Genomic DNA, 14,945 nt, shown 5'->3' with positions numbered 1-14,945 from the left:
TTCTCAGTTCCCACTATGGAACTGATTGGAGAAATTGGAATGTACCTCCCTTGGTCACTGTGGTCTGCAACATGGGGCAGTGCAGAAAAGCATTACCCTGCATCTCTGTCCTGTTTGCCCAAACTTTATTGGGGCCTGATTGCAGAACCAGGTCTAGCCAGGCTGAGGAAATAAGTTGTCTTGAAATTAGATAGGTGTTAAATCAAAGTGTATGTTCTAGAAGTGTGTTATGAGTTTTAACAGTTTATACAGAACTGAATATTCTGCAAATTGTTGGAATTGTGCTATCCAGCAGTTTTTCACTTTCTCTTGAAAGCAGTTTCTTGTTAAAAGCAGAATTAATACATATAAATAATACATATTTTGGAAATTTCAGCATGGAAATACCTTTCTCCTAGTCAGTGTGGGAGAAGGAGTAGGAAGAACTGGAAGGCAAAATACATGTGCTAGCTCATTTTCTGTAGCATCTAAATCAACATTTTAGGCTCAGCTCAGTGCCTTCAGACCTGTTAAATGTATAAGGAGCTTCCCTGAAATATTTTTATAATTTATAGTAATTTACATATTTTATGTGCATTGTATATAATAATGTGACTGATAGTTGAAGCATGGCTTTGAAAAAGCCCTTAAAATGGTTCTGGAAGTTTAACCCAGTTGCATAATCTTTTTCTCTCCCTTTCCATTTCTGTTAAGGATGAATTGCAGAGACTTTTGGATTTGCTGAAGGAGCAAGCGCCCTTGCCTGAGGAGCAGCTGCAGAAGCTGTGCATTGAGATGAATGATTTTATTGTTGCACTGTCATCAGTGCAACCCTCTGCCAAGAGAGAAGGCTTTGTCACAATCCCTGATGTGACATGGGCAGACATCGGAGCCCTGGAGGATGTTCGGGAGGAGCTGACCATGGCAATATTGGTATGTCCTAACCTTACTTCCAAAGGGCTTTTGCACTCCCTCCGTGCAGGATAAAAAAACCTGTTTGTTTTCAATATTTAAGATATAGGGGTATTTTGCAATACCTTTATTTAAAACAGTCAAGCTCGTATAATTTACTTCAGAATTTGTTTCAAGTCTGGTGTTTGTATTTAATATTTCGCTTTTCGTATTCATGCTTTCAGTGTGTTTGTATTGCTCAATCTTTAAGTATTCTAGAAGTTGTGTACCAATAACCTTGGTTATGCAACTACCACACGAAGAACTGGGGACTACTTAGCTGGAAGCTTAGCAATCTTGAACATTAACACCTTTAGGTACCTGGTAAATAAAATCTTTGCCTCTGAATAAGGATATTTCTCCCATTTAGGGGTAGTTAGCAGTGCAAGATACTAAGTTGCTGATTGAATCTTTATTCTTTTAGTGTATTAAAAATTGGCATACAGAGCTTGCTATGAATGATTTTTCATTCAGCTGTAACTAAAATGAAAAGTTTCATGTTTTCTTTATGCCAGAAATAACAATGATAATTTCTTTTTAGGCACCTGTGCGAAACCCGGAGCAGTTTAAAGCTCTGGGCCTGACTACTCCAGCTGGTGTCCTGCTTGCAGGGCCTCCAGGGTGTGGCAAAACACTGTTAGCTAAGGTAATGCATTTTCTGAACATCATTAAAAACACTGGAGAATCCTCTTGAAATGGATGTTTTTGTAGGATGAGTCTGGATCATAGTGCAAGAAGTTGGCCTTTTGCACCACATTTCATCAGAAAACTAAATTTAGGCCTTTGTGCTGAAGTGATTTGATTTTTATTGCATAAGGTTATAACTCTGCTTGAATGGAAAGTGAATTCCTGCAAAACCTGAAGGAATGAACTTGATTAAGGAAGAAGTAGCAAAGATGAGAAGAAATTCTGCTGGATAACCACTCTATGGAATATTTTACTGTAACTAAATTATGTGTTTGGGAGTACTCTGCAACTCTTACTGAAAATACTTTGTTTTGCTTCTTGAGCATTTCAGTTCTCAGCACATCTCCACATAAATGCAGATAATTGTGCAAATTTCAGATTGTTTCTCATTTTGTCTTCAGGTGCTCTTATGGAGTTGAATATCTCTTTAACTCCCATAGTTATTGGACATTCTTCAGCTGGTGTGGGGGGTGGGGTGTGAATCTGGAGCTGCCTTATCAGAGAGAGACAATACATTGCTAAATTCCCCGCTCCCCTCCCACTCCTAATTGCATATAATTATACTTTGTACTGCTTTCTATATTTTGCAAACAGTTGCTAACTGTATGTTCCTCCCCTTATATTTGTTTATCACTCCATGGACAGAACCCAAGCAGACATGATAAATGTGTGGGGTTTTTTATATATATATATATATATATATATATATATTTATCTATCTGGCTTTACCTTTTCTACAGGCCGTGGCAAATGAGTCTGGACTGAACTTCATATCTGTGAAAGGTCCTGAGCTGCTAAATATGGTATGTGCTAATCATGGGGCTTTTGTTATTTATTTTTTGTTTGGACATTCTTGTCCAAAATGTGGGGCAAGCAAAATTCCTGATAATTACACAACTGGTACTGGTGCAGCTGAAGTTGCCTTATTTAACCTCTCCTTAAAGGTTTTAGCAGTGGAGTTGTTCATGTGAAAAGAAAAAAATCACCTGTGTAGCTTAAATATTTATCTTAGTTTAGATTACGTGGCAGGTAACCCTTCTTGACTTGAAGCTGGGTTTCTAAATGACCAGCTACATACATCACTGCTTTTCTGTAGCATGGAGATTTTAAATGTCAACAGATAAAAGTGCTGTAGTTCAAATTTTCAAAGCACTGAACTTAGAAGTGCTGTGATATAACTTCAGGCCCTTTCAGAGTCAAGAGAATGTGTTGAACTGAGCAAGGTGGCTGCAGCTCCCATGTGGTGGGGCCATTATCAGTAATGTGGAAGCTGAAACCCACATACTGGATATGATTGATCTCTTCCCAAACATTTTTATATGTCTACTTCAAGTACTGATACAGACAGGTATCAGTAATATTATGTTAATGAGGAGCCCAACTTCCTTGTGGAATACAGAGAAAATGGTTGGTTGTGGTTCAGAGACTGTGTTAACATATAAATTGTATCAAAACATATTTGTTTGGAAAAAAATTAAGTGTTTTCATTTACAACTTCACAGCCCCTGTTCCTACAATTCAGCATTCAAAGTGAAATTCTGGCTGACTTTTCAGTTCCCAACCACCAAGCCCCTGTCTTCAGGCAACAACTCCATGAACTTCAGATGTTCATTTTGTTCACATTGCTCACTGGGTTTGTTTATGAACAGCTGAACAACGGGGTCTTTAATTAAGACTGTATTTGTTAATTCTCATCACCAAAATGATGGCAAGTTAGAGTTCTTGCCCAGAAAAAAGGAATTCTGTTAAACTCTGAATGTACTGCAAATTGTCAAAAGTCAACTAGTGACAGTACCCGTGTAAAGCATGATCAGTAAGGAAACAGAGATAAGAGACTTGTCAGAAAAAAACAGATTACTAGGTTGCATTTCTCCTTTGCAAAGTACCTTAAATAGTGTTTAAAACTACTGATTTTTTTTTCCAAGCAAAATCTTTGTGTCTTACACTGTTTCAATGCTGTGTCTCTTATTTTTTCAGTATGTGGGTGAAAGTGAACGTGCTGTACGTCAGGTGTTCCAGCGTGCCAGGAATTCAGCCCCCTGTGTTATATTCTTCGATGAAGTTGATGCTTTGTGCCCACGGAGGTCTGACCGTGAAGTGAGTCTGCCTTGAGATATCAGCACAAATCAATACTCTCAGTTACAACTTTTGGGACATTGCAGGCAACAGAAATACCCAGTAGGGTATCTTCCAAGAAAAGCAATCCGCTAGGCTTTTATTTGAGGGAAATATGTTGGTCAAGTTTTATACAACTTTATACTTTTTTTCATATGCATATATAAAAAATATCCAGAGAAATTCAGGTTAAGTTACTAAGTTTGGTTATAGGATGTCACTACTATGGAATTACTATTTACCTCTCAGTAGCTCACCTGCTTAAAATGTTGTTTCAGAGGTTTCAATATTTAAGAACTCTTTTCCCTCAAAAAACTGAATATTGAGAAATTTTGTTTCTTGTTGAGGTAAATATCAGAAAAACTAGTACAAATATTTATATGTACTCCTTCAAGTGAATCCTTTAGTTCTGATGGGCAAGAAAAGGTTTGCCACATGCAAAAATACATGGGAAGTGTGTAGATAGCATGAATTTGGGATGGAGATGTACTAAGAGTATGAGAGAAGGAATCCACAATGCAGCTACATTGAAAGTGTGAAGAAGAAATTTTTTCTTTGAGTAATATTTCAGTGCAGGGAGTTAGTAAATCTTTTGTTTCTTTTACCTTGAAATATTCATGTTCCCAGTGTTTTTTTAATTTTGTTGACAAATTTCTCCTTCCAAAGTCAGGAGCCAGTGTGCGGGTAGTGAACCAGCTCCTCACCGAGATGGATGGGCTGGAGAATCGGCAGCAGGTTTTCATTATGGCTGCCACAAACAGGCCAGGTAAGGACCCATAAGTCAGAAACAAGAAATCAGACGTCCTTGGTTCTCCTTTAACAAAGTCATGTGTTCCTAAATATTTGAATTCTGTAACGAATCCTGTTCTCTACTTAAAATTACAGTATCTGCTTAAATCCAAAGCTTTTCTGATCAGTTAATCTGTTCCATGTTCATGTGGTATTGTGAGATAAAGCAATCTCTTTAAAATGTGTTTCACTTAGCACCTGGTATCATTGCTGTAAAATGCTTTGAAAGACCTTTGACTGCTGTGGATTGTCTCCTTGCAATGTAGAAGCAGAAAAGAGACCTAAAAAGTTTGGGTTTTTTTTTTCCTGCTTAAATTGATTTTCTATCCAAAGCAGCCTTATAGTTTTCTGCTATCTTTTTTTTTTTTTTTTCTTGCCTTAAGACATCTGTCTCATGTTAAGTCATTTTTCCATTTGCTTATCTTTTGCTTCCTGGGCTCTGTGTTCCACACTAGACTCTGTTTGGAATGGTTACTCTTCTGTTTCTTCATGTTCTATCCAGCTTGGATATGAACAGCTGTCTTTGCTCCCTCGCTGGCTCTTCAGCTTTTGGCAGCTCTTGCAATTCCCACAGCACCTTCTCAGTTAATAAGCTAAACACTGATGTCTGCTTTACAAACATCATATGTTTTACAGGCAACTTTCTATCTCTGTTTTTGGGTTTGTTTTGTATTATGGACAAGCCATGTTTTTTTTATACATAGCAAGAAACTTGTTTTTCCTGAATTTGAATTCCATGTAGAAGCTGTGGGTTGTAGATAAAGGAATTTGTTGTCAGTTTAGGAAGAAACAAGTGTGAAGGTATTGCACTTCCTCAGTTAGGATTATTTTTCTGAATATTGCAAATGAAATGAAATACAGGGTTACAAGTCTGTCTTGGTAAATCCATACTGCTGTGGGTACCAGAATTCTGGAAGGACCCTTTGCACCTGGAACAGGTATTTGGCAAATTCCTACTTACAGTGAGACACAGTTATTTCTTACCTGCACGTATTAAAGATAAGATGTAGTTTTGCTGAGAAATGGCTTAACAGGAAAAATAGTAGCATGGCTATTTTGGATATAATTTGGAAGATGGGAAAGTTAAAATACTTCATATTGCTTGTGTTCTATAAATTAAGGGAAATTTGGTCTGAAATAATCTATAATAGGCAACTATTGGGTGGGTGTTTTTTTACCCAAAAAAGCTCAAAGCTTCAAAGATTTGGAGAAAGATCTTCCTATGTCTCAAATTCTTTGCACCATGACAGACTTTCAAGCCTTTCACGTGGTGAAGTATGAGCAGTAGGGGCTTAAATCTCTACTTGCTTGTACAAATTCTTTGACCTAAAGTGGCAGGTTTTCCTGGCATGAGCTATCTAATGCAATGCAGAATAGAAAATAAGTTTATGCTGTGTATAGATGCAGTTGGATGTACCAAGAGTGTTGGTGGGAGTGTCATCAAATTGCCTTAGCAAAGAGATCTCTCCCTAAATTAGTTGTGCTACTGCAAGCATTTGTATCAAGCAGCCCTATTTGGAAGTGTTTCTCAAGGGCTTCATATCTAATTACTGACTTGTCATTATCTCTGACTCGTAGCTTGGGCTGGGAATTCCAGCACTTTTGAAGTGAGGACACATCCAGCTGTACTTCCTGCAGTGCCTCCTCAGCCGGTTGGGCAGGGGGCCGATCCTTTTTTGGGCTGCTCTGTGTCACTGGTATGAGCTAAGGATTCCTCTCATGGAGGTAGCTGAGTGCAAGCACTCTAGCAGCTTCACCAGGGCCAGCTTAGGGTAAATATTGCTCAGGTGTTAATTTCAAAATATAAATATGTGTGGCAGGTTTGTCCTAATTCCTTGATTTAGATATACACTGATTCTGTGCTTGCTTACAGGTCTGATTTTCATGCATATGTGAAACAGACACCTGTTCAATTGTTAATTCCCCTCTCTATAAGCCTTATATGAGGTACATTTTTAGCCTTATGTGGTTAGAAAGTACCTCTGGAATAGCTTGGGGATATTTTTTTTCCCCTTCAGTTTTAAAAAGTCACTATTGCCTTTTTCAGCTGCAGTGTCAGATCTACTGTTTGACCATACAGGAATAGTTTAAATTACAAAACTTTACCAAATAATGAAGTTTGGGCTTATATTTGAGGGCAGCTGGGAAATGTGTAAGGCATGAAATCAGCAGTGTATTTTTAGTCAGTGACATTGGTGAAAAAAGGGGATTTGAGGTGAAAATGCCAAATGTAAAGAAAATACAAAGGCAGGGATATCAAATACAATTAATTTCTATTTATTGAATTTGTAGATGAATTCATATCCTTCACTTTGGTGATTTTATCTTGATAAAGATACAAGGAGTTATTTTGCCAACATTAATAAAATTATTTTTTTCAGCTGGAAGGTGCCATTTGGATAGGATGGACATCTTGCTTCAGAAGGACTGTGTATATGAATAACATTTTGGGAAGGCTTAGACCATAAGTTTTTCCTGTGATACTTGAATTTGTCAGTATGAGTAAAAAAAATTCATCAGAACAATTTCTGCTGAAGTTGTGGTTAAGTTGGGGAAACTGATGTTTCTCTCCTGTAGTTTATTCACTGTTCATGGGGCCTAGGAGGAGGCAGTATTCACCAAATGAGGTTTTGCTGAGGTGTGGTCTGGGTATTTGAAAGGAGCACACTGCAGGTAGAGAGCGGTGAAGCCTGTGCTAATAAAGCACACTCTTAACCACCTTAAGAATGCAAAGTCCAAGCAGAGACCTGTTGGACAGGCATAGCTTAGACTGGCTACTATATTGAAGTACTTCCCCCAAACAATTAAAGTTGTGGTGCCCAAAAAGGTTTTTAAATCTTTGTAAGAAAGATTTTTCTATCATAGTTGTGGTGAGTAGAGGTGCTGCTGGGGAGGGGAGTCGTGTAATGTAAATCTAAATAATATATGTGTGCCAGCAGAACTTCTGCAGTCTTCTTCCACTGAGCCAGTGCTGTGAAGTGTGAGATCTCATGGTTTTTAATCCATGTTAGTATAATTTATTGGGAATGAAAATGGCTTTTCAAGGTGGTTTTTTTTTAGAGTGATTATATATGTGGTAGCTTTGAGAGTTGGTTGCTGGTACTGTTCATGACTGTTGTGTTTGCTGTCAGCATTGTAGCCTGAAATCATTGTTCAATAGGAAGAGTCTTCTCTCATAAGTTATTATTACTGTTGTTTTATTACTATTGTTATTGCTATTATTATTATTATTGTTATTATTGTTTAGGAGTAGTTGCAGTTAGGATAGCAGTGGCTCAACCACTTTTGGCATCTCAAGGTATGTTCCTGGCAGAATTGTTCCAGAGAGGTGTTGGCACCTGGGACAAAGTATTACTGTGAAATGGTGGTGGTTTATACCCCATGGCTGAAAATTGCCAAATTCTCTTTTATATAGCCTTTAAACACTTGGAAGGCTTTAACTCCCATTTTGGCAAAAGGGTAGGCACAATAGATTGGTTCCCTTTTTTAGCATCTGCAATCTGCAAGTGGTAATTCTTATTCTGGCAGTGCTGAAAAAAGCCTTTGATGTGCCCTAAAAAGCAGGATATTTGAATGTTTTTTGCACTCAATGACTTTGAATATCCTTTGCAGATATTTCTTGACACCTTCTAAATTAGCAGGGATGCAGTATTCCCAACTCAATCTCTTTCCACCTAAATGCAGAGTCAATGTCAGACTTTGTCTGAAGAGGATTAAACTTTTAAAGCACTCAGTATCATTAGCAAGAGAGGGGGAAAAAATAGAGGCAGAAATGTCTTGTCTTGTCTTGTTAGCACCTTTATGAGTCAGAATAATTAAATTATTTTCCAGCCTACTTCCTTACCCAAATTCAAGAGTAAATACTACACAACTGCCAAACACTATTGTTGAATGAATCTGTAATTTCCCACCACTTTCTAGCTACCAGTTTGAATTTCAGGATGGGATACTGCTCCTTTCTGCTCTCCTCTTACTTCCCCGGGCTTTGAACATTCATATACTCCTTAGAGAAATGCTGACCAAGGCATCAGCAGCATTTGCCCTGGGATCTAGGGAACTGTGTGTCACGTGAGGAAACAGACAAGACAGTGGTTTAAAATTGGTCATGAATTTTGATGATATCTTGCTTTTGTTCATGGTCTCTTTCTCTACTTTCTTAAATTAATTCTTGCAAAATTCCTCTTCTGATGTTACCTTTGAGCACAATCCTAGTTTCAGTGAGTTCTATTTTTGTTGGCAAGTTTATTTTCATTTTTTTAGAGCTATTCACCTGAACCACATGTTTTGAAACACAATAAAAAAAATAATCACCAGTATTTAACAATAGTTAAAGTTTGGGTTTGGGCATTGTTTATGTTTTTACCTGTTTATACATGTTGCTGAATTAAAGGCAAGATAAGATCTAAGAAAAGCACTTCATACGTGAGGCATGGAAAAATTTCTTTCATAATAGTTCTAATTCACACAAGTTATATTTCTGCATTTCAGCAGCCCTTGAGTGTAGTGACTCTTTCACAGGAACTTCAGTTAAGTGCAGCATTCACCTGGAGTCTCAGAACTTTAGGGATTCTGAGCCTGCCTTTCGGAACATCACAAATGGGAGGGCCTAGATCCTGTGTATCCAAATATATTTTTAAAAGCTGGAGTGAGAGTGTGGGAGAAGTTTGATGGACTCACACAACAGCTGTCATTGCTAGTATGCGTTGACCTTCTGTAAATGTGCTTGGCTCCTGTACAGTTGAGATAAGACATAAATAATCAACTAGAGATGAATGTAGGACTAAGAGATTCTACTACAGAACAATAGAATGTCACTGTAGAGGAATTCATGCACAGATATTTTCAATGGAATGTAGTCATTCTGTAAGAATTTGCAGTAGTTTGAACAGCAGTGTAGCAAACTGAAATGTGACTTCATTCTCTAGAGCCTAGTGCCTGTTTGAACCCTCAAAAACAGAGCAAGGAATGGATGTACTGTAAATATCGTCTCATGTAATTTTGTCAGATTATTTGGAAAATTATTCTATTGTCTTCTGATGACATTCAATGTCATTAACCACCTCAGAAAGGCAGGAAATTATTAACATTTCTCCCAGTAGAAATATATTCTGTCTGTGAGACAACTGCTTGGAAAAGGGTTGCTGTGTTTCATCACATTTCCATACTTCACTTTCCTTCCAACTTGAAGGATAATAATAGGCTTTGAAAGAGGTATCTGCAATAACTACCTTAATTTCATTAAAATGGTAAATGTATCTAAAATGAGTTGACTCTCTTCTGTTTAGATAAGTTTTAAGATAATAGATATTGAGAGGATGTTCTGATTTACCAGGGTGGAATGCTTTGAAATCCCTTAAAGGGGTACCTTATTCAGTTCTTTTAAATGGATATGAAGTGCATCTAATGAGTGAGTTTGTCCAATGAGTAAATATTAATTTTCTGGGTTATGTGACTTGAGTTTTCAAGAAATTCAGGCCCAGGTCTGAACCAGAAGAATGAAATGAGTTGATTCATAAGGAGATGAGGAGTGTAGATCTGTGTTTCAGTCTTTGGTGTGGTCTTGTTGGTGTAAACTACCATTACTGCAGCTTATCTAGTTCTGTCAGTTGTGGTAACTTTTTGAATGCAGGCAGTGTGATAATTTCCATACAAAAAGATAAATGCAACTTCAGACCACATTGCTGTCTTCATATTGTTGGACAAATAGCAAGTACCATGTCAGCGTGCAAAACAGAAACAATATTTTCCATAGCAAGCTTCATATTTTCAAATATTATTTAATACTTTATTTTTGGAATGTTAGAATAGGGAAATCAGCAAGTGCCTGGTGTTGTAATGCAGGCCCTCTTGAGAGTATTTGTTTTGATGTTTGTAACAGGTCCTTTGAGTGAACTTTGTCATCTCCTACTAGTAATGTGACAAGGAACACAAAAACAGGAAAGTGCACTTGTGTCAAAAGGAAGACAAAATGTCATCTGGAACAATGCACAGATGTATAAGTAACATGTTTTTGTCTGTGCCTGCCATGGCAGGATTCTGTTTAACCCTTGTTTCATCTGGTCTGGATTAAATTAATATATTAATATAATTCCTTTTTTTTCTCCCCCTCACCATTCTCATTGCATTAGCATCTGCATTTTTCTTCCATAGATGTTTCTGCCCATGACTGCTGTATCCTAGGGGGGAAAAAAGCTTAACAGAGTTGTCCTTTAAGCATAACTGAGAGAGCAACTTGAACAATACTAAGTGCCACATCTACAGGTCTTTTTAGTACCTCCAGGGATTCCTTAGTGAAACAGAGCGATTAATACCATTATTGGGTTTTGGTAGAGGGGGAAATAGGGCATCAAGAAGCATTGAGAAACATCAGGCAGGCAGTTTGTGCTGAAATACGGACAGGAAGTGAGGCCTTTTCCAGGTTATATGCCCTGTCTGTAGCTCTTGTTATACCAATAGTCAGTATTTATATCCTGACTGACTTTGTGTACATTTGGTATCATAGCCTGTGGTGCTAAAGGCAGCTACACATTTCTGTTACACTTAAGCTTTGGATGGTTTTCTAGAAACATTTGTGATAATTTTTGTTTTCTTACTTCTCCACACGTAATAAATCTGGAGTCTGTAGTTCTCCCTGGGAAACAAATTCTGTACTTTGTAGCTATCTTTGGTATTTTCCTGGGTTTCCTGTTTTACCATTCATGTAACCATTATGTAGTAGAAATACAAATGACCAATAAAATTATGTTTGCATATGGATGGTTGTGATTGGTCCTGTGTGCTTGTTATGCTTGACTTATTGTCCCTTTGGGTAGAGTTCCTTCCAGTAGAAGAAACTGCTAATAATTAATGTGGAATTCCTCAGCAAAAATGTTCTAATTCTGTATTGCCAAACACAGAGTTTTCTTCTTATCTGAAGAGATGAAACTGGTATTTATGAGCCATCATTGATCAGATGTGGCTTAATTTTACTGGTTGTTAGAGACTTGTTGACAAAAATGAAACTTTTTTAATCAGCTCCTTTAATGCTCAGAGCTTCAGTCATGGCACAAATGCTTCTTTGAGTCTTGGTACAAATATGCATGTATTCCTTCTCATGTGCAGATGTTCCTAAGGGTGTATCTCATTTCTGGATTAATTCTTTTCTATTTTTCCTCTCCCTAAGATATAATTGACCCAGCTATCCTGCGTCCTGGTAGGCTGGATAAAACACTCTATGTGGGTTTGCCACCACCTGAAGATCGACTTGCTATTTTAAAGACCATCACCAAAGTGAGTATTTGGAAATATATCCTTAATCTTGAAGCTTGGTGGAATTATGTTAGACAAATTAAATGTTACAAAGAATTGCAGGATCCTGTCTCATTAAACACTTTCAGCTTTTCAGTGAGGTCATAAAAATAATCCCTCGGCCCATCTGCTGTTAAATTTGCTCTGGGACTGCAAGGGGCTGATGAATGTTGAGTAAAGCAAACCTGTTAAACATAGAAGTTGTTGACTTTATAGTCACAGTTTGAACAGATTTAATTAGAAGATTCCTATCTGAGTGAGTAATGAGCCTAGAAGTGTTTTGTAAGCTTTTTTTGGGGGGTTCCATACATTCAGCAGAATGATTCACAAGCTCCATCTGTATTTGCTCAACAGTAGTTGTGACACCTAATTTGCTTTAGGATTAAAAGAAGCTTGTGATGATCGAGGTTGTATGTTAAAGTAAATGTGAAAATGTACAATCTGTACCTTCAGGGGTCCTCCCTGTGGTGGACAGCACAATCTGCCACTTCAGAGACTTGGATTATAGAATTCTGTGAGTGTTTCTCCAAGTATGGCACAAGCTGGAATCAATGCCTTAAAAAAGAACATTAAAAACATTATGAATTATATGAATTCTTTTTTCCAGTAGATCAACACTGATTGTTAAGACCAGGTGTTCTATCAGATCTTTCTTTGAGTTGCAAAGGAGACAGTCTTTTCTACAGAGGAAAGGTAGCATTATGAGAAGTCTGGCAAAAATTGTTTAGTGTATTTGTAATAAAGGATAATCCAGACTTGCATAACCTTAAAGTTGTGGTGTATAGGCAATAGTTGATTCAGAATTCAGAAAGTGAGAACTTGTTCCATCCTGTTCTTTCACGCTAAAATGGATGTTCACAGGGTGACCTCTCATTACAAATTCAGGATGTTAGACTTTCCTTCATTTGTTCTGTGCATTGCTTCATGGATGAAAATAGATTAAGTATTCCCCCATTTGCTATTTGCAGTAGACCATTTTGTTGTTTCTAAGTTTTACAGAAATACATCAGTTAATACCTTTTACAACCGTGTTCTTAATGTTCTTCATGAGATGTTGAGAGGAATTGAGTGTAACATCTGTGAATACTGTAAGGGATCATGATTTTTATTTTACCAGATTTATTTTTAAAGGTGATTAGAGGTGTAGGGGAATAGTGTAGCAGAGCTTGGTGCTTTGCTCCCTTCACTGGAGCAAAGGTGGATTAAATAGAGCTGATTTCTCTCTCACTGGTTTCCCTTGCTCACACTCTCACAGCCACATGTAGCCACCAAGATACACGAACCCACCTGGCAAGGGCAGGATCACTCAGGGGCAACACTGAGGACAAGGAGCTGTAGTGAGTCCTCACTTCATCTTTTGGCTGCTTCTTGTCTGTCAATGACCAGCTGGTTGTTAGGGAGAACTGTTTGCAGTTTCCCATCAGGAATCAAGTTCAGAATTGCATTTACTGCCATCAATCCTGGGCGAGGTCACTGAAATGTGTCTTTGCTCCCTTCTCCTGGGAATCTTTGTGTCTACAATCCTATCTTCCTGTTGGGATAACACCAAGAGGAGTGGCAATGGGATGTGGTAACCCTGTTATTATACCACTGCCAGAATATTTTTGTCTTCTGCTGACATCAGCTTTGATGTGACCCTATCTGCTTATGGGGCTTCTTGACAGCAGGAATACATTGCACAGTGTTTATCAGCTTGGTTTCTGTGGATCCTGTCACTGGTTATCATGTTGTTTATCATGCTTTTTGGAATGCAAGGTGCTTTCATGTATACTTAATTCACACTAGTCTGATTATTTTGATTACAAATTCTTGTGGTGAATGAGGAGTTAAATCTTTAAAGATGTGTAGGAGTTATGTGAAAGAAGAACATGGAGTAGGAAGAAAGGAAAATGTGTTAAATTAATTGAAATACCTTATTTCTTGTCAGATTTCATCCATGCATTCTAGGTGAGGAAGTGTGAAAAATTTGAGAACATATTTGCTCAAGGCCAGAGAAAACAAAATGTTTGGTGCAGATGTGAATGGCTTCTGAATGATGGCATGCCTTCCCAGGAATCTCCAAGGAATACATGCACAGCATGTGGAAGCAGAATCCTCGCAGAATAAAAACATGGATGCTTAGAAGTGCTTCCATGGGGGGTAGAAAAGGGACTTGGTGGAGGAACAAGTTGTCAGGATGACAGACAGCCTAAATGTGGGTTGAAGCTTTGTTGTGAAAGATTTTTATTTCAGTTAACTTGTACAAATCAGTCATTCCCAATTATGCACATTATGCAAGAGAAGCCTGTCTTCACATGTTTCAGTTACTACTGTACTTAAACATTCCTGGAAGCTGCATCAAGCTCTGCTGCACAGGGCTTGGCACCAGAGCAGGGAGAGCAAAAATGCCCAATGTATTTGCTGCACAAAGCAATAGGTTAAACATTTCTTTTTAGCAGAGGAAGTGTCTCTCTGGCTTGCAATTTCCTATAAGAATTAGTAAAGTATCCCATATGAAATTGTATGAAGCTTCCTTGTTTACAGGTTAAAGTCTCTCCTTTCAGGATGTTTTCAAATCAGGCTGCTCCTTTATCTTTTTGTTGTGGTGTTATTCTGGATTTTTTCCCTTTCTAACTGTTAAAGATTCATTCAGGATTGTTTCCTTACTCTGCCTAGTCCTTGACAGTTCCATTGTCTGTTAAGTATTCAAGTATTTTAACTTGCCAGGTACTATACATTTTATTTTTTTCTCTTGAAGGTATTGTAGGTATTCAGTATATTAGTTCCTCTGAAGGAGTCAGAAACTATTTATGTGAATTTGTGCATTCCTGTCAAATGAGTATCTGGCAGAAATGTATCATTATATCATAAAATTGTTCTTTCCTGTCAAAACTCAGATATTGTTTGATCAAAGAGACATCTTGAATCTCTGTACTATCATAATACTTTACTGTTGTCTCAGGGTAACAGGAGGATCTCCAAGCTTATAGTGTTTGGGAATTTTGTTGGCTAGTTTCAAATACCATTTATGTCATTTAAGACTTTTGCTGTTGGAGATGCAAAAATAATAACAAAAGAAACCACTTCTGGAATCTTTCTAGCGGAAGCAGTAATAATATGGAAAAGTAGTGTCAAAAATCTACAGTTTATCTAAACTC

The 14,945-nt window shown here is 37.6% G+C and overlaps 1 protein-coding gene across 1 annotated transcript in view; it reads left to right on the top strand.

Moving 5' to 3' along the window:
* NVL (nuclear VCP like) overlaps positions 1 to 14,945 on the top strand; it is a 37,624-nt gene that overhangs the window by 14,499 nt on the left and 8,180 nt on the right. Inside the window, exons 14-19 of the mRNA XM_053939539.1 lie at positions 694 to 912; positions 1,472 to 1,576; positions 2,358 to 2,420; positions 3,595 to 3,714; positions 4,399 to 4,498; positions 11,684 to 11,790. Of these exons, the coding sequence (XP_053795514.1) occupies positions 694 to 912; positions 1,472 to 1,576; positions 2,358 to 2,420; positions 3,595 to 3,714; positions 4,399 to 4,498; positions 11,684 to 11,790 (714 nt within the window). The remainder of the gene's footprint in view (positions 1 to 693; positions 913 to 1,471; positions 1,577 to 2,357; positions 2,421 to 3,594; positions 3,715 to 4,398; positions 4,499 to 11,683; positions 11,791 to 14,945) is intronic.

This window comes from Vidua chalybeata, chromosome 3 (assembly GCF_026979565.1).
Source record: "Vidua chalybeata isolate OUT-0048 chromosome 3, bVidCha1 merged haplotype, whole genome shotgun sequence".
Classification (NCBI taxonomy): Eukaryota; Metazoa; Chordata; class Aves; order Passeriformes; family Viduidae; genus Vidua; species Vidua chalybeata.
Note: the sequence above shows the minus strand (reverse complement) of the source record. Positions and strands in the feature narration are given on the sequence as shown.